Source organism: Chelonia mydas, chromosome 19 (assembly GCF_015237465.2).
Source record: "Chelonia mydas isolate rCheMyd1 chromosome 19, rCheMyd1.pri.v2, whole genome shotgun sequence".
Taxonomy (NCBI): domain Eukaryota; kingdom Metazoa; phylum Chordata; order Testudines; family Cheloniidae; genus Chelonia; species Chelonia mydas.
The window spans coordinates 3,749,008-3,768,884 of record NC_051259.2 but is presented as its reverse complement, the minus strand read 5'-3'; the positions used below and the strand labels follow the sequence as shown (position 1 = coordinate 3,768,884).

The 19,877-nt window shown below is 44.8% G+C and overlaps 1 protein-coding gene and 1 long non-coding RNA gene across 8 annotated transcripts in view; one reads left to right on the top strand and one right to left on the bottom strand.

Annotated features, from left to right (window-relative positions):
• Positions 1 to 4,609, top strand: part of LOC102941947 (zinc finger MYM-type protein 4) — a 55,774-nt gene extending 51,165 nt beyond the window's left edge. For all 6 annotated transcript variants that reach the window (XM_037882066.2, XM_037882072.2, XM_043532471.1 and 3 more), the window contains 2 exons: positions 1,069 to 1,198; positions 3,083 to 4,609. In XM_037882066.2, the coding sequence (XP_037737994.1) occupies positions 1,069 to 1,198; positions 3,083 to 3,290 (338 nt within the window). In that variant the 3' untranslated portion in view covers positions 3,291 to 4,609. The remainder of the gene's footprint in view (positions 1 to 1,068; positions 1,199 to 3,082) is intronic.
• Positions 476 to 19,230, bottom strand: LOC119564000. 2 transcript variants are annotated; one of them, XR_005222860.2, is made up of 2 exons: positions 17,995 to 19,230; positions 476 to 7,051 (listed from the first exon to the last, which is right to left on the bottom strand). It is a non-coding gene; the product is annotated as an uncharacterized LOC119564000 (long non-coding RNA). The 2 variants fall into 2 exon arrangements; XR_006286632.1 differs by having other exon boundaries at positions 476 to 1,077.
• Positions 19,231 to 19,877: the final 647 nt, after the last annotated feature.

Sequence of the window (19,877 nt, the reverse complement as noted above, 5' to 3'; positions counted from 1 at the left end):
TATTATGCCATTTTATTATTAATAGCATCTTTCACAGGGGAGGTATTTTGTAATATGTCTGGTCTGATTGTTCGATGGGCTCTGGAGGATACTGGGCCAATTTCTACATTGACTTACACCATGTGTAGCTCCATGGATTCCAATAGTGTTACAAGTCCATACAGAATTGAGCCACTATGTCTTAGGCTATGTCTACACTACAGCCTATGTTGGCAAAACTTAGTTGCTCAGGGGTGTGAATATTCCACCCCCCTGAGCAACATAAGTTACAGCGACATAGCACTGTTTATACGAACACTTAGGTTGGTGGGAGAGCTCTCTTCCATCGGCATCGAGCATCTTCACCACATGTGCCGCAGCTGTATAGATACAGGTACACTACTGCAGTGCTGTACACAGAGACGTATCCTTCGTTTCGGAACTTATCCAAAATTCATTCTGTGTCCTGGCAAAGGTCATTTGCATAAGCAAGATATACTGCGTGGTAGATCTTTATTTCATTTTTATATAACTACTATTAAAAGCAGTGGGGGGTGTCTGCTCTGAAGGTGCAGCAGAAGGAGATGGGGGAGAAAAGGATAGTGGCTGGTAAGTGGATCTGTCTTTGAAAGGATGTACACACTCTGAGGTAGATGGGGAACGGGCACACCGAGGATGACCGTGCACTGGTACGATGGTGTTCTAGCACTTGAGCTGTGGATGGGGGCAAGGGCTCTTATCAGTCCCTATAAACCAGCATTAACAAGGTGAAACTAAATATTTTTTAAGCCATTACATTATCCTGATCCAGCATTTAAATCTGTGTAGAAACAGATCCTTTCTATTATGTTGGGCTCCTTTTTAACTGTCAGCGACACAAGTGATGGCATTCATTTGACAAAGTTGTTTCCAGTGTTTGACTTGGCAGTGTCAGTTTGCGTGAAAAGCGATCCTATCAAACAGCACGTCATGTATGCGCTGCTCAAAGCCCCATCAGGGTGCAGAACTAAACCAAACAGCTTCAGCTTACTCTCACAGAGGAGGACTGTTCTCCACTGAGCTCATGTGGTGTCATTTTCCTGTATCCAGATAAGTTATCTGTAGGAAAAAGGAAACGGAGTGAGGACGAGGAGGTTCCAACAGCAGTGGAAATGGCTGAAAACACAGATAACCCTCTGAGATGTCCAGTCCGACTCTATGAGTTTTACTTGTCAAAATGGTGAGTGATTGGCACAGCCTAATTTTGGATTATACTTGGACCAGATTGTGTCCTCCTGCAAGGAAACTTGTGGTGGGGTAGGGCAACTCTGCGGCTCCTCTTGGGGAGTTTTCTCCAAACACCGCACAAGAAGGGGGTTCCACGCATTCAGTTACCCTGCAAAGAAGCAAGGAAATGATCCATCCCCAAATCCCTATCGAGTTCCTCAGGACCAGGGTCACCCAGCCCTTTGCCTCTGCACAGGCTCGGAGGCTCCCTACTCCTCCTCAACAACATCACAGCTCAAATGGAGCCAGGTTCCCCGAGGTTCAACCAGTGATGGGGAAATGCTGTCACATGGTAATACAGCTGTGGTTTGCATTAACTTTTCCAAGAGTTCCCCGGGCTGGGTGGAGGAGAGGGGCAGAGGAAGATGCAGTAACCCCTGCCATTCCTTTGCCCTCACGCTCACGGATCCTGGACCCTGCAGAATGACTGTAATTTGGCCCCTTGCTCCAAGAAGTAGAGCCAAGCTCTACAATGCAGTAATCTGTTGCTCAAGATAAGCAGCATCTCAGTAGCACTTTCCTCATAAAGCAGGGTGGAAAAGTATGATTTAGAGGTAACAGCAAGAGATGTTTCAGAGTAGCAGCCGTGTTAGTGTGTATCTGCAAAAAGAAAAGGAGTACTTGTAGCACCTTAGAGACTTACAAATTTATTTGAGCATAAGCTTTCGTGAGCTACAGCTCACTTCATCCGATGCATGCAGTGGAAAATACGTTTTCCACTGCATGCGTCTGATGAAGTAAACTAGAGATGCTGACATTTACTTGCTGAAAGATGAGATTAACTTTACTCCAGGAGTCACAAAGGAAGCTGCAGAACAAGGATGAACATATAAATCATTCAGTCTCTCCCCCACTCTCCACTTAAGATCATTGAGCAATGGAGTTCAGTATTATTCTCTCTCAAAAGAACATACATGCCAGAGAGCGACATCTCATTAGTGCCCGCTAATAGCCCTGTAAATCATTATTTGAAACACACACACACAGCCAAATTAGTGCAAAATAGCCCTGCTCAGGCAAAGCTATGTCCAGCAACCCTCTCCACTCCCTTCTCCTTTCGCACATTCCTTGTGTTCACTCGCATACTGTCAGAAGGTGTCATTCTGAGCTATCACACATTTGCTGCACCACCTCATATGACATCATAGTTCAGCCTCTGCAGAAGTGGCAGTGAAAAGCCTCTTTCACTTTCTGGATTTTAATGTGACAATTGTAAAGCCCAGCAGGGAGCAGAATCCTTTCTGCTGAGGGCTTTACTCTTCTTGCTAGGCAAGACTGCAAGGCACTCTCCGATTCTGAAGGCCAGTCTTTCAAGTGAATGGGTTCACCATTCTGCTATCACTAACAGGCAGGCTAGGCTCTGGTACCCTCAGTATCCCAAAGAAGGCTTCAAAAGTTATCCAGTGTCCTGGGAAATATCAGTAATGCAGTTAGTCTGCATATACTTACAGGAGCTCCCATGTTGCCTAGAACACGAGAACCAGTTTTATTCAGAGATTGAACGTTAATTATGTTAAGACGGTGATATCATGTAATGGGATGAAACTGCAACTGAAGAACCAGCTCCATAAGGAGACGCAGCTATTCTGTTTGGTTCTATAAACAGCTAATGCCCTTTAAACTGGAGACGGATTGTCAGCTCACTGCAGTGAAGGGCGGAGATTGAGTCACTAGAATGGAGATCCAAATTTTACTGTTTAAATTGTAGTGATTCCGTCTCAAGGTAACATCAGGTAATAGGGCTGAGATACTTTCCCTTTGTGTCTTGAACTGTGTTGTAAACAGGATTGATAAAGCTGCCTTCTGATATACAGTCTTCCTTTCTTTACACTAACAGTTCTGAAAGCGTGAAGCAGAGAAGTGATGTGTTTTACCTTCAACCTGAGCGGTCTTGTGTACCTAATAGCCCTATGTGGTACTCCACGTTGCCAATAGACCCCGGGACCTTGGACATCATGTTAACACGTATTCTTATGGTGAGGGAGGTACACGAAGAACTTGCCAAAGTCAGATCAGAGGACTCTGATATTGAATTGTCAGACTAACTGAAGTGGGGTATTTTCCTTTCAATACCCGTTGCAAGTACCAAACTGTGAACACATCCAGCCTTCAGAAAACGTTGTGTATCAAATAAGCCAAGTTAACATCACTACACAGGCATATTTTGAACCACAATGGATGTGCAAACTGGAATCAGAAGGAAGCAAACTACTTTAAGCTGCAAGAAACGCCCGTGTCCAATGCAGTGATAAATCCTCTAAACAAACTCAAGATTAATTAACCTGTTCAAGCGGTGCATAAATCCTTCATTTGTTTGGGATTAAAACAAAATTGTGAAATATTTTTAAGCAAACTGTTGTATAAATTCTACCATAGTAACCATGGGCATAGAGAACTAGACTGTGGCTCACATGACTTTGCAGCCCAATGGCTGGCAGCCATTGCTGCCAAAGAGCCTGTGGAGATCCTAGAGATCTCCATGTGGACAGGAGACAAAGTGCAGTGAGGTCTAGACAAATAGACACCTTCCGTTATGTATACACACACTTTTTTAGTTTTATTTTATTTTTTACTGGGATCAAAGATTAAGAAAGATATTAAGCCAGAAGTCAATGTTATATCTGCCAGATTACTACCCTAGTGGACGACTACCTGGGCTGCGTTCAAACAGTCACATGACCCCAGAGTCTAGCTCTTAGTCCATGCTAGTAACTACGACTCTGTTGGATCTCTGATGTGCGGGAGATGCTGTAAGTCAAGCATCAGAGCAATCACGTTATGGGACAAAAAATCTCTGGAATACATATAGGAGAGCGAGAGTCTAGGGCTATGTGCAGAAAATCCCCTGAATAGCCTCTGCAATCTGTTGATGTAATCTAGCAAATGCTGTGGTGCGCAAAAATAGTTGTTTTGGAGGGAGTTGTTTTGGTTTGGGTTTTTTTTTTTTTGTCATACGGCAGCTTTCCTTCCCTTTTTCTCCCATTCCCCCCTAATTCTTTGTTTTTATACCGTGCAAGTCTGGAGGGCCTTGTCATTTCAAAGTGAAGATACTCTTTCCACCCTTGCAACATGTGCAGTATTACTTTTGACAACAGAACTGTGGTAGAAAAGTACCTTGTGTGTTTTTTTACCCCACCCCACCCAAAGAAATTTAGTGATAGTGTTGGAAATTGAAATATTTTTTTCAATGGCTTGGCTGTTACTGTATCTTTTAAAAGGGGAATCTCCCATACTGTATCCAGAGGACAGGACACTGATTAGATAACATCTGTCTCTCCATTTTCTTAAGCTTAAGATGCTCATTTCTGAGGACGACAGGTCATAAATACAAGACTATTTTTAAAGAGAATTGTACTTTTTTTTTTTTTTTTTTTTTTTAAATCAGTAGTTGCAGCCAGTTGCCCAACTTCTGTAGCAGGGGTTTTGATATCTGACCCTCTCACTGCAGTTTCAGGAGTTGAAAATCAACAGCCTTGAATTAAATTTGTTTTTTTAATTTTCTTTACTTTTAGCAGTAACAAAGGTAATTTAAACAATAAAATTGGAAAGTAGTCTATTGACGTTGTGTACTCGGTAGTCCTGTCCCTGCCTGTAACGGATTTCACTGATGTATTTTTTAATACAGAAAACTGTGTGAAAAGTAAACCTGCCCCTGATTCTGTATGATCCAAGTCCATCTGTGTCTGTCATTTCTGATGGGAGACTGTTTATTTCACATCTTGTCCTAAAGCTGTGGGGGAAAATACCCTGGCCGTTATTACCCTACCAATAAACTACCCAGAGACTTGGAGGCTTAATGATCTCAATTACATTAATTTTACAGTGTTTAAATACTAACCTTCTCCCTATAGTAATATTAAAAGTAGGTAGATAGCAAACACACAGTTTGTGTTCGGACAGCTGATGTTTTTTCAAGAAGAAAAAATATCCCCATGCCTTTAACTGACGACAACAGATACTGTATGGTTGGAAAAAACAAAAACCCACAACCCCATTGCCCCGAAAAAACAGAACAAAAGTGTCTCAGTTGCATGCAGGTCTACCCAGAACCTCACATCACAGGAGATATCCATGAATTATTGTAATTCTTGGACATTGCTCATGAGGGCAGCTATAATGTCTTTGTCAGGTTGTTTTTTCCCCCCCCTTTCTATTAGGGAGTTGTGTGAAATTTTTTCAATGAATAAGCAAGGGAAACAGTCAAGACATCCTGTTAGGTTTGTTTTTAAACAAAAATTTCTGCTTTTCCCTGGATAGAAGTTACAGAAATATTCCCGTAGAATAAAATCGTATCTTTGTAATATGATGGGTGACTTACTCATTTTTCTTTCTGGCTCTGGAGAACCTCACTCTTGGCTGTCTATGGAACTACAGGATGTCAGTTTGTTCCAGGTTCTTGGAATGAAAAATAATTACCCCTCATATCCTCTTAGCAAACAAATCTATACCACTTTAGCTTAACTGACTGACAGCAATGTTGATGAATGTTGTATTTGTCTTTTTATTTAATTTTTTATATGATAAACAGTTCATTGCCGTTTTGGTTCTTTTTGTCCCATTAACAGGACCGTAGTTTAGTTTTTCCCAGTGTAACAACTTCTGCTTGGTGGCTCTTTGTAAGAGACAATATGCATTTCCTTGATATTCCAGTGCTGCCTCAGCCTCTCAGATCTGTGGTCATTTTGATTGGACTCAACACTGGGGCAAGACCTGTTGCCTCGAAGAGTTCAAGAGATATTAACTACACACAGTTTCAAAGTTACTGGGTTTCCTGAAACTCTTACTTTATTTTTATTATAAATAGTTCTATCTGTATTGCTTGCTGCCCAGGCAATACTGCTCGTAACTTGAAATGTTCTATTTAAGGAGAAAATAAATAACTTTTTTAGTCTGCACGTGGCAAAGAAAGGACAGTGGTGAATGCAAGCAGGACAAACAGAAGGTGCTGCTTTCTGCCAGTAGGGTTTCTTTGCTTATTTTTAGGCCTCCTAACCCAATGACACGATTTTCAAGTGTTTCTTTTCTGGGCACAGATAGGACAGCATAGCTGTTAAGATTGTTTAGCTTGAGGGCCTGGAAGCCAGGCTGCCTGGTTCCATATTACAGAGTATATTACATAGTGAATTACAGCCAGAGCCAGTAATTTGAGACTGTCCATTTTGCAAAGATTTTAAAAATGCCTTTTTGGGGCCTGGTTGTCCTCTGCACAATTCTGATATTTTCTAGTGAGATGTATCCTGAAATATGCTGAGCACACTGTATGTGCTGATCTCCATCAGCTTCCCTTGACTTCAGAATCCAGCACAAAGGAAAGATGCATGTTGCATTAATTATTCCATTGACCTCATTAGTCACTGATCTAAAAAAATCTGCATGCATCTGGCAACAGGCTCCAGTTCAGTAATGTCGCCTCACAAGCTTAAAATAAAATGGCATCAGTGGTATCGGTTTCTTACTTCCTAAGGGTACAGTAATATAATGGCCAAGCAGTACTGAGGGAGCTTTACAGCCAGGGTTATGAACTGTTGCCTTACAAAACAGCTACTGTGTATAAGACCTTGTATACTGTGCTCCTCTTTTCATCTTCAGTCTCCATGCTTTATGTGTAAAATGAGGGCATTTGGAGTTTGGCTGGCCTCAACAAAGCATGGTTGCATTCTCTTGGTGCTTTGTGTGTTCTCTTATTTAACGTTCTTGATCAATCCAGTGGATTCAGAATCTGGATTTGCTCTCCTCTCCTGCGTAGCTGCTGCTCTGCAGTACGTTCCAAGCAGAAGGGAACATCTCTGCAGGCTCGTTTGCAGGCCTGAAAGAAGCAGGTAGTTTTGAGCAGCCAACTTAGCAGACAAGTAGCAGAGAACTGATAGAATCTACCTATCTTCACCGTATATACTGGGTATATACACCTCAACCACTGCAGTGGCACCAGCCGTGCAGTTAGACACTACCTACGCTGATGGGAGGGGCTCTCCCTTCATAAGTAGAGAGGCAGTAGCTAGGTCAACAGAAAAATTCTTCCATCAACCTAGCACTGTTACACCTTGGGGATTAAGTTACATTGCTCAGAGGTGTGGATTTTGAGAGCCGTAGGTATGCCAATGTAAATTCCCAGCGTAGACCAGCCCACTGTAAATCTTTTTTGAAGTCGCAAAACTTTTTAATTTCCAGGACAAATCCTTACAAACAGTCAAAGCCTGCCAAATCCTTCTCTAGTTGTAAATTGCATCATTTGTCCAGAGAGCAACATGAATCAGTCTTTTCTCAGTTCTCAAGTGGCAGACCACCTGCTGGTTTCTTATTTCATGTACCGTGGATGAGAGTTTTACCTTTCTTCTGCAGTAGTAAAGCTGAATCATGGAATCCAGTTTTGCCCTTAAGAGCTGCAACTTTAGAGCCAAAGCCTGCTTGCATTACACAAGTATTACCACTGGAGTAAAATTTGCACTTGTCAGGGCTCATCTACATTGGGAACTTACACTGGCATAGCGATGTCTTTCTCAGGGTTGTGAAAAATCCACACCCCCGCGAGAGATTGTTAAACTGACCTACCCCTGCCATAGAGAGCTCTGGAGTGGCAGAAGAATTCTTCTGTCAACCAAGCCACTGCGTCTCAGAGAGGTGGATTACCTATGTCTACACTGAAGCATTGCGGCTGTTTAATTGTAGGTATATCCAAAGATAAGCAGTCTATTGCCATTTTATGTCCCTGCTCATAGATGCCTTGAAAGATGACCGAGCAAGATGAGATTTTACACAATTGCAATCCCTTAGTCTGTTATGGTCAGTACCTTGAGAACCATCTGTAGCTCAGTAAAGCCAAGGAAAGCCCGTCCATGAATTAGCCCTAGCCATACATGTACCAGAAATAGTCATATATTTTTGCTCAGGGAAAATTGACCTGGAAAACGGAGGGTACACATGTTTTGTGCACAATAGGGTTGGATTTATGACTGTTTGGAGTAGTTGGCTTTTAAAGCTGGGATTGCCAGCTGTAAATCTCAGAGATGATAATCTAAAAGGGAACGTGATGATCATCTAGTCCAGGGATCAGCAACCTTTGGCCCGCGGCCCGTCAGAGGGCTTACCACATGTCAAAGGTTGCCAATCTCTGATCTAGTCTGACCATCTGCTTTAACACAGCCCATAGAATTTCACCCAGCAATTCTCCCCAAGCCCACAGTGTCTGGTTGAGCATGCATAAAATCTTGTGTGTTATTTTCAACAAAAAGTCTCTTAATGCTCTTTGGGTGTTTTTGTGTTGCCTTAGAAGGAAGTTCTTTTGCACTTGCCAAGGGGTAATGGAATATTTAAATAAAAGTGGAGAACCTGCAGCTGCTGCACTGTGTTCCCAAGAGCTCTGCATTGCAAATACTTTGTCATGTTTGGCTTTGGAGTCAGTTTATGCGGACAGGTGATTTTTGTATAGCAGGTGAATAATGTTAGATGGGCTTAAGGTGTATGCGTCCCATCATTCTGCATGCAATGTTTCTTCTTCAAAGAAGGTCCAACCTAATCAACCACACGATGCACGTATGCACTTATAGCAGAGATGGGACAAGTCTATGGTAGCCCTAATTTAGACGTTCATAGGTTGAGAAGTCCAAGCTCTGTCTAATATGTTTTTTTGCTATTTAGATTTGAGGAAGAGGGCTATGATGGTGTTCTGGCCAGCGATTATTTTTTTTTAATTTATAAAAGTTAGAGGCCACATCTATTGAAATCAACAGAACTACACTTATTTATACCAGTTCTAGATCTGCCCCAACATGCTGAAAAATTGTAGAACGGTTTTAAAAGTTTTAACGGTTTCATAAAATCCAGACCCCTTGGATTCTCTGATGCCTAGTTCTTAAACACCGATAAGATGGTAACATTCAGCTAAAGATTTTCAGCGCTAATTGGTGGAGGTTTGTGTTTAACAACTGGAATTTCCCAACCTCACTCTTGACTGGGGGGGGGAGGGGGGTAAAAAATAAAATGCAGAGGGCAGCTCTTGAAAAGTGGTCAAGTTTTAAAAAATTTATAATCAGATCATAAAGGTACAGTCCATTTCATTGACCAGAATCCAGTCTGCATTCTTGGTGACCAGACGATCTGTGTCCAGCAGCTGGATTGGGTATGGAATGGATGGCTCTCATTGCTTATCCACAAATGAACAGACTATCTTGGGTGGAACTGCTTCACATTTTAGTATTTCCTATATGTGTTTATAACCCTAACAACCAGAATACACCAAAGGGCACAGTCTGGATCTGTTGGGCAGCTAGTGTCCTTAACTAAATTCTTTAGATGTTAGACAAAAGGATTGAGACAGGACTCCTCCGTTCTATTCCCAGCAATGCAATTGGCTCATCATGTAGCCCTAGATCTAACATACATTATAAAAACTACTCCTGTAGTGTAGCTGAAAGCCTTATTTGAGTCACTTGCCCCTCTGTACCTCAGTTTCCCCATCTGTAAATTGGATATACTTTCCTACCTCATGGGTGTTATGAGATTAAATTCTGTAAAGTGTCTTGCAGTCCTCTGAAAGGTGCTATGCAACTGTAAAGTATTACTTTAAAAGGCCTAAATGGGTAGATAGTGAATAAAAACCTCTCCTAAAAATCAGCTTTTTAAAAAAGTGGAGATTGGTGTAGTTAAATGTGTGACACCTAAAGGACAGGTTATTCCCTCGCCAGATGGGCTGGCCAGGTAAGGATGTTCTTTGTTGATCAGCAATATCTGTATTCTGGAAAAATGACTAAACATTTTTCAACCTGTCTGAAAGGTTAAATCCTTGTTTCGCAAATAATGGCAGGATACCAATTTAAAGCTTATGCCTTGTAACCTGTTTTTATTTTTAAAAAATCCAAAGTTTAAGCTCTTCAGGGCAAGGACCATGTTTTCCTGTGTGTTTTGTACAGGACCTAGCACAATGGGACCCCATCCTGGTTGATGTCTGAGTGCTACCATAATTATACAGAGTTGTGGCACACACCAGCAAAAGCTGCGGGGGGGAAAAGGTCACTTTATCCCCCTATTCTTCTATAACTATGTGCCACTAAGCCCAAGTCCTAGTTTTCCTTTTCTATTTCCCTGCTTTACAAGAGCATTTTCATATACATCCTATTAGAACAATTTGTAACGTCTGCCCCTGAAGGCTTTGGGGATCTTTACGCTACTTATGTGGACAGATTTACAAAAGAACCAGGCGACCTGCCATAGTAATAAGCCATCCATCACTTTGCTTGATGGTAACGGTAAAAATAAAGTTGCTGAGGATATAAGTGCAGTTGCTGTGTGAGAGCACAACTGGCATTACCCGTCTGCTGCTATGAATGTCATGTAATAATCCTTAACAGCCAGCTCGATTCCTTGGTACAGGACAACTTAGTTTAGCTGTTGCCCCTGAAAATCCACAGCTACAGTTTATCCTGATCATTTAGCTGTTTGCCAGAAGCTGGGAACCAGCGACAGGGGATGGATCACTTGAGGATGACCTGTTCTGTTCACTCCCTGTGGGGCACCTGCCATTAGCCACTGTCAGAAGACGGGAGACTGGGCTAGATGGACCTTTGGTCTGACCCAGTGTGGCTGTTCTTATGTTCACATCACTTTAGCTGGGGGGGGGGAAAAAAAAACCAATCCAAAATGCGGTGTATGCCCTCTAATAGGTACAGTGAAATTCTCCAGTTTTTCTAATTAGATCCACATTTCTCCTTTGTATTTAGATACATTGGGTGTGGGAGGCGAGTGGGAGTGTTTTTAAGGCCCTGATTCAGCCAAAACTTGCATGTACTTAACCTGAAACACATGAATAGTCCCGTACTGACCCACATGAGTACACGTAAGCATGTGTATAAGTGGTTGCAGGATTGGGACCTAAGTGGTATATTTGCAGCCTACTAGCAACCCTTCCTCGTTCACAGAAAGCATCTTAAAGTCGAATGACTGTTCAATTTAAACTTGCTGAACACGACTAAGTGCCGGAAAAGGTAAGAGAAACGATACACCACTGGTCACATTTCTGTTTAGACAAAGAGATAAATTTATAATAGTGCAGTTAACATTTGCCACACCAAATAACTGTCCTGAGAGATTTCAGAGTAGCAGCCGTGTTAGTCTGTATCCACAAAAAGAAAAGGAGGACTTGTGGCACCTTAGAGACTAACCAATTTATTTGACCATAAGCTTTTATGGGCTACAGCCCACTTCATCGGATGCACAGAATGGAACATAGAAGAAGAAGATATATACACACATACAGAGAACATGAAAAGGTGGAGTCAGAGGCTAATTAATTAAGATGAGCTATTATCAGCTGGAGAAAAAAAACTTTTGTAGTGATAATCAAGCTAGCCCATTTAGACTGTTGACAAGAAGGTGTGAGGATACTTAACATGGGGAAATAGATTCAATACGTGTAATGACCCAGCCACTCCCAGTCTCTATTCAAACCCAAGTTAATGGGATCTAGTTTGCATATTAATTCAAGCTCAGCAGTTTCTCGGAGTCTGTTTTTGAAGCTTTTCTGTGAGAGAGTATGTGTAGTATTTACACACACACCCATTTTTTTTTTAAGCACTAAATATTGCACTAATACTGTTTAGTGATAAACTACTGAACCACATGGGTTTCCTCTAGGTAGACCAAAGAGTGACCAGATATTTTAGACCCACTTCCAAAGCTGTAACCTGGGTTCTTATGAAGCCAAATATATCAAGACAAGTTATGGAAGCTCTGTATGATTTTTTTGGTATCTTTGTAGCGTCATTTTAAGGGAGCCAGACATAAGCATTAACAGCTGGTGTTCACTTAAGGAGACAGAAAAGGTTAAACCAAGACTTTTATTAAAAACAACGGCATGCGGTTTGAAAAGGTCGTAGCAAAACTATGGGAAAGGCAGCTCGATGACCAACCCCCTTGGTTAACGCATTTATCCTAGGTAGTTTATTGTAGAAGATCTAGTAACTGGAATACAAATGTTAGAAACAGAAAGCCTTGTACACTAATGTAGTATAAGTGTATAACACTGGATAAGGCTCCCTTTTTATAAATGCTTCAAAATACAAAAAAGTGGAGTTTTGGGGGGGGGGTTTAAAGAAAAACCCTGTGCTTGCTACACCTGGACATAAGGGAGGGCATCAGTATTGGTGCAAAGGAAGAGAAACTACTCTGAACTCTATTTCAAAGGGAACACAAGGGACGTTTTTCGGCCCCAGGGAAAAGTCTCACATTAATATAAAAAGAATTTAAGATACTTTAGCAAATCCATTCGAGGTAGTACATTTTTATTGTTGCTCTTGCAATGATATTTTTCTTTTCCCCACGATTTAGGCTCAAATCCCAGAGATACTCACGGCCTTAACTTTAAACTTGTGAATAGAACCCTAGATATGAATGAGACTATTCTTGTGCTTGAAGTTGAGCATGTGCATAAGCGTTTACAGAGTCAGGGCCTTAATTATATACAAATAGGATTTAAGCATTAGTCTACTTCCTTTATAACAAAGCGTTTAGTCAATTAACAAATGATAAATCCACACAAGTTCTTGGGCTGGTCCATATTATTGCAATGATTTTTTTTTTTTAAATAACCAACAGTTGGTCTTTGCTATCTGTGTGCATAGTGGCTATGTTCTGAGGAATCACAGTGGGGTGGGGAGGTTTTGGAGAAAGTGGCAGGTTTAAGTGTGTGTGTGTGTGTGTGTGTGTGTGTGTGTGTGTGTATTAAGCACCTACTGCATTTGTGGGGGGTTTTTTTTATATCGTTCTGATAAAAAGTTCTCATTTCACGTATCAGTCCAGTCGGTCATCTGTCACCCTGTACAATTTGAATTAAACACTGTTTATAATAAAACTACCTACATCTTTGTCGGTGTCTCATCTGTGTGTGTGGAGACAAAGGGCTGGTCAGATTCTGCTCTTACACCAGTGTGAATCCTGAGGCATTCAGGATTTACACTGGTGTAACTAAGTGCAGAACCTGGCCCCAAGTATTCTTCCCCATTTATCCTGCATGTTTAACGTGTGTCCAGCCACCCATCTCTCCCTACCCATTCTACCCCCAAAGCTGGGTCTGATGGACTCATGCAGACCACTCCCGAATTAGCGTATAGAGGTTGCATGGAGAGTGCTCTGTACAAGTTAACATTCATTTGTACGTCAGCCCTATGTTGACTTAGTCTGGTTAGGAAAAGAGGAAAGAGCCTTTTCTTAAGCCCACCTGAAAGGAATTAGTTTCTATATGGTGCTTAGGTGCTTTACTTCTCCACCAGGTGCCTTATATTAGCGTGTGAGCTTTGGAGGTGCTCAGAGGAGGTTTCAGGGGGAGGTCAGCCATTTGTAGGAACAGTAACAAAGGGAGAACTTTATATTCTGCAGCCTGTAAATATTTTGCTGCTTGGTAAAGGTGACCTTTGCCAATATGAAGGTCAAGCCAGCAGGCGCGCTGGAGAGACCCTACTGCTAGCCTGACACGCTGGACCTGCCGCTTGCATAGCCCAGGGAAACTGCCTGGGCTTGGGTGAACAGGGTGAGGTAAGATTGTCCTGCTTGGAGATTCTTTACATCAGGTGTCATGTGAATATGCTTAACTGTGCAACAAGGCTCAGACGGGAACCCATGTGCTCTCTACTGTTGGGGTGAAAGCCAACAGGGTAATAAAGATGAGGTGTATCCCACACAGAGGCAGGGGGTTGCAGCCTGGGGTTGCTGGAGAGGAACCTGGGGTCCTTTTAACCCCCCCAGAGCTGTGGAGTCTGGAAGTAAACTTGTTTTTTCTCTGCATCAGACTATCATGCTACCATGGATCAGCACATTGACCAATGAGAAGTTGTCTTCTACAGGCGTCATCTAGAAGTTTAGCATTGAAATCTGGTCCCGTACCAGTTTGCTGCCGTAACAGAGCTGGTCTGCAAGGTTGTTCTTTGATTTTGGAGGGTCGCTTGAGAGCTGAGTGAGCCAGTACTGCGTTGTTAGCATCCTAAGGCTGGCTGAAAGGCTGTCTTTTTAAGAATTAAAAAGGGTGGGGGGAGATGAATGAGTGAGCAAAGTACCTTCCGATGAAAATGTGGGAAGGTTCCCCAAGCCTTTTTATATATATTTTTACACCCACCCACCACTTGTTTGCAGAACAAAACTACTGCCCCTTCACTCCCTTCCATCTCAGACTTGTCTCCATGGCAAGGAGTCCGACAATAAGGGGTCGGGGTGAGAAGGGAATAAGCTGATGTGCAGGCTTGTTTATAGGGCGTGAAAGAAGGCAACACTGGCAATGAGCTATAGGCCTTCCCAGCACTGCTGCAGGAGCGGGCTAAACTCAGCTGCCCTCTTGAATGCAGTATAGTATGCACCCACGGGCCAGTTTACCATGAGTGGCTGGGAGTGCCGTAAAGCTTTAAATCGGCAGCCACCCTAATCCAAGCCCATGGTAAAGTGACAGTCCCCCTGCTCTGTCCTGCCCCTCTGGGGTCCCAGAGACTAACTCTTGTGGACATCTGTGCATCAGGAACCTCCTGATCTTGTTAGCTCATTGCTCAGAGACTGCCGATAATGACTTCTGGTCAGTGCTGACGCAGGCTGGATTCTAAATAAGCTGTTTGGGCCAGGACCTGCCTTTCCGTTATGTCCGTACAGTGCCAAGCACTGTGGGGCCCTGATCTCTGTTTGGAATCATCTAAGAGCTGCCCTAATGCAAGTGACCCAAAATAACCTCAGTGCCGACTGCCCTGTGCCATCAGTCTGTCCCCTGGCTCTCTACACACCTAACTGTACAACCGGCTGCACTAAGTCAGCCTTTAACTTGGGTAGCGGCCTCTGTAGGTGTAGTGAGCAGTGAGACCTGGGGAAGCTGTGTGGTCTCTCCAGGGTACTGGGTGAGGCTTGAGGGGCTGATCGTCTCGAAGAGCAGGAGGAGACTAGGTCCTAGGCTATTCTCTCTCCGTGGAGAAGATTTTCTGGATATTGAAATTAAGGGAGAGTTAGGCTCATTCTATTGCTCCTACGTCTATCCCTGGCGCGTAGGGCGCTTTATGGAGCCATCACTGGGTAAACCCTGCTGGGTATTGTAAGGTGTAAAGAACAGAGTTTGACTTTTTGGTGGTTTTGAAACACGTAGGTAAAGCACTAGGCTGACGGCTGCTGCTTCCAAATCAGAAGAGTGGAGATTCTCCGGCAGAAACAGTGGGCTATGGGCTGAACTCATGGATTAGAGCAGATTAGGGGATTCCTGGCATCTGGCCACCAGTTAACTATTGTCCTCCTCCTGTTTTTGAATAAATTATGGTAAAGAACAGATGTTCCATTTTCACACAATCATGCAAAGCTGTATATTCAGAAAAACACACACCCCACAATTTCCCTTGTTTTAAAATAGCTCCAGTTACTTGGGGTAGCTTTGTGACTCTCTGAAAGTTGGCATCAAACTTTTTAAAAGTGAATTGGTCACACACAGTGAAGTAAAGGATGAATAGCAGGTTGGGGAGGTGTCATGCTGCTGGCCCTCTTGGCTGGGTAACTGGCTTGTGTGTAAGCAAATGTGGGACACAGTGAATGACAGACCCCATGAGAGAGACATGAAAATGTATCCATGCAGGACCCTCAAAGCGCGGTGGGGATGCCTTCCTTTACAGGAAGGGCTATTGCCACCTCCAGCCGTCTCATGATTCTACAGGGCAGAACGCAAATAACTTTCAGTGCTAAGAGTGAGAACACACCAACTCTGCATGGAGTAATTTGACAAAAAAACCAAACAAGCGACATCCCGTAAAACGAGGGACAGTCGAGCGGTGTCTCTGAGCAACGCTGGTCTTAAAGCCTGAACAGGTGCTGGGCTCTCTGCTCTCACCACCCCCTCTCATCCTCCAGAGGGGAGCGCTGCCAGCAGAAGGAAACCCTGGATCCCTTCAGAAAGTGCCGGCATGACCTTGCTGGACTCCACTGGAATTAATCAGGGGAGTAGTTTGAGTCAGCATGTTTCCACACTTGGGGCACAAAATGCAACCAAGACTTATGCAAATATTAGCAACTGTGTGGGAGAGAGAATCTCTCACTGGCCACAAACCAGCTTTGAGCGCACGCAGGAGGCCCTGATACTTCTCCCTCAGCTCTGAAGTGAGACAGGGCAGGGTTCCCCCATCATTGCAATGCTCGGCCATTAAATAGCAGCGATTAACATATATGCATTTAAAGAACATCCTTCTCTCAAACCCTTCCCCCCCCCCCCACCATAAGCTACTTGTCTTCCCTTTCAAGCCCTTGACAGTCTCTCCCCATCCCACTCGTCATCAGGCCTTTGCTACAGGGATGTCAGCTCTGCCTCCGTTGCCCATTTGTTACATTTTCAAACAAGCCCCTTTGTACTTCCACCCCCCCCCCCGACCCCCACTGCCCCTCAGGTTTGGAGTTGCTCCTCCTGAATATAAACAGCGCTACCATTGTCAACCTTGAGTTCCTCCCTTAAAACTCTCCTCTTCTGTGACACCTATGAAAAAACCCCTTAAATTCAATCACTGGTGTGCTGAGATCACTGCTCATCATGCAGCCCAATATTATCTCCTCATATCTGTCTGTACCCACCTGTTGTCTCTTGTTGCTCTCTGGGGCAGGGACCCTCACAGTGTTCTGTTTGTACAGTGCCTAGCACAGAGGGGTTCGGTATGCAGTAATGCAAGTAACAAGGTTTTGCACCAAAACTGTAGTTCCTGCTTTCCTAAACACAGGTTATCACCAGGCACCATTGTCCATCAAAGGTCAAAGAGATGAAATGGCATGGGCCAGCTCCTCAGCTGGTGTAGATCAGACTGCTGTCATTCACTTCTGATTACACCAGCTGAGGATCTGGTTCTGGTCCCAGGCTGGTAGCTTGGTGCATGCATTGGAGAACTAGGCTCCGATACTTTACGAGTAGACAGGTGACGGATCGGTTTCCTGATGCTGCAGAACACCGATCAGTTCCCTTGGGAAGGGCAGCTGACTGGTCACTTCTCTGTATTTGGGGAGGGTGCTTACCAGAGACCCTCTCTATAGATGGAGTCTGCCTGAAGTAAAGCCCAAATATCCAGGGTGCTGTGGAGGCAGCATGTTCGATCTCTCGGCAAGAGCTAAAGGATGGGAGGCCAGGGGCTAACCTTGCGTGGACTCCCAGCAGAGCTGCTGGCTTGCTCGCTGTTTGAAATGCATCTTTAAAGTCACTGCATGGAATGCTAGTTACAGAACAGCGAGCAGCGGGAGCCACTGACCCACAGAATAACCACAGGCAACAAGGGGAAAAATGCTCTTCTTTTATACACGGAAAAAGGGGATTTCGAGTGGGGTGTTACTCTGCAAAACTGGCCTTTTGGGGTCCTAGGTAGTCAGTTGACCAGACTCAGACTAAATGTGGTCAGGCGGCAAGTTAAAGAGATGCCTTTATCTAACTTCCAGCCCTGCAAACCCCCCCCCAGATCAGAGAGTGGAGCTGGGGGGCTTTACTTATATGCCTTCACCTGCAAGAGGTTTTACAGGCCAAATTCCACGCACAGCGACCCCTCTGCAGTCGCACGCAGGCCTGGAGCCTGGTGCGCAGTTCTGCTGAGGACGCACCAGACGGAGCTGAAGCCTGCTCATGCATCTGCAGCTGGGCTGGGGATGCAGAGCTCAGCGTAAAAGCCACATAAAGCTACTTGGTCACCACAACAAGTGCACGCGACTCTGACCTCACACCGGGAGCTAGGGTGGGGAAGGGAGCCATGTTTGGATAAAACAGCAGGTACGAGTGTGACTCACCAGCCAGCCCAGCCCCAGGGAGCTGCTCATGGGACACAGGCTCTCCTTCTGCATCCCTTGCTGAAGGCACTGGGGCCCTGGTCTGCTTCTTCTTGCGGCTCGGCCCTCTGGCTGGTCACGCATAGTCCCACTCCTTCCACGGTAAACCAATGGTCCGACAAGCAGTCCACCGACCTCGCAATGGGCTTTGGGTCTGACTCCAGTTTCACTAGTCCTTACACGTAGCATCAGGGGACTTCATCAGTCCTCCCCCCTTGTTGGGGGGTTTCTGCTCCACCTTACTTAGTGGGCGGATAGGGACCCTTGAATCAGCAGCCAAGGCCTGACTACGCAGACCTCTTGCTGTCTCTGTGGAATCTCTTCCTATGTTGCTGTGTCTTGGGCCTCTCTCACAGCCTTTTCCCAGACTCTTGGTGTATCAGGGCCACTCCCTCCAAGCCTCTTCCCCAGGCTCCCTGCAGAGCTTCCTGCTGGCCAGCTGATTCTGCAGGAGGGAAGTTCTCTCTCTCTGGAAGGGTAGTCTCTGACCCAGCATGCAGCCCTGGGCAGACTCACTCCCTGCCACTTCCCTTCCCAATTGCCTTGGGCTCCCTGTTGCAGGCCTAACTACCTTCAGGGAGACCCTGTCTGCCAGCAGGTCACCTCAGCTCCTGGCTCCGGCCAAGCTTCCCTGCTTGAGTGAGAGCCAAGCACCTGCTCTCCCTCATAGCCAGCCACACCTGCACCAGGTTCAGCCCTTTAATGCCTCCCTCCAGGCTTGACACCATGGCAGGTGTAGCAGGGCAGGGTTGATTGAGCTCCTGCAGGCTCTCACTAACCCCTTCTGGCCCCGGGTGGGGTTGGTACACCCCATCACCCTCCACTGAACTGGCCTTGTTTACGAAAACCTGCAGTAACCGTTCACTTTTCTGTGCACACCACCAGGGCCAGCTGCCTGAGCTGATCAAACTCAGCCTCTGTGCCGGAGGCTAATGGTCACCACGTTAGCGTAGGTTAATCTCTCTCTGAGAAAGCTGGTGGAGAGTATTTTTATATGATGGTAGAACTAGTTTTTACCTTTGCATCAGATCTCCGGTTCCCCATAGCAGCTCCTTAGCGTCTTTGGTATTTGCTGAGCCAATAAGCACTGGCTCAACTCAAGGTAACAGATACTAGGAGTCAGAGTAACAGCCGTGTTAGTCTGTATCCGCAAAAAGAAAAGGAGGACTTGTGGCACCTTAGAGACTAACCAATTTATTTGAGCATGAGCTTTCGTGAGCTACAGCTCACTTCATCCGATGAAGTGAGCTGTAGCTCACGAAAGCTCATGCTCAAATAAATTGGTTAGTCTCTAAGGTGCCACAAGTCCTCCTTTTCTTTTTGCAGATACTAGGAGCTGTTTTACATGAGCATTAAGCTCTCAGGCAGTTCGATCTCGTCCAGCTACACGCAAAGATCGGTAGTGTCAGCATTTCAGCGAAGGGGGGTCTAAGTCAGGCAGCGGCTTCTGATTCAGCTGCAGCAAGGGAACGCGCAAGATGTAGACGACCAGAATTGATGATCAGATTACGCTTTGTTCCCACGGGGCGGCAGGTGAATAGTGGTCAGCACAGGGGCTGGAATTAAGAGCGCAGGGGGTGCAGGTGCACCCCCCGGCTTAACGTGGTTTCCGTCATATCCAGGGTTTACAGTTTGGTTCAATGGCTCTCAGCGTCCCCACGCTACACATTGTTCCAGCCCCCCAGCAATCAGGATGTGAAATAGTTTTTGTGCCATTGGGCTAGCTGGAGACACCAGCACACTGGCCTGGACGCAGGGGACCATTTGTGATCTCCACTCCAGAGGGGCCTTATTGGCAGACACTAGTTCTTGTTGGAGCTTTCCCCTTTTGGGGCTTTGCACAC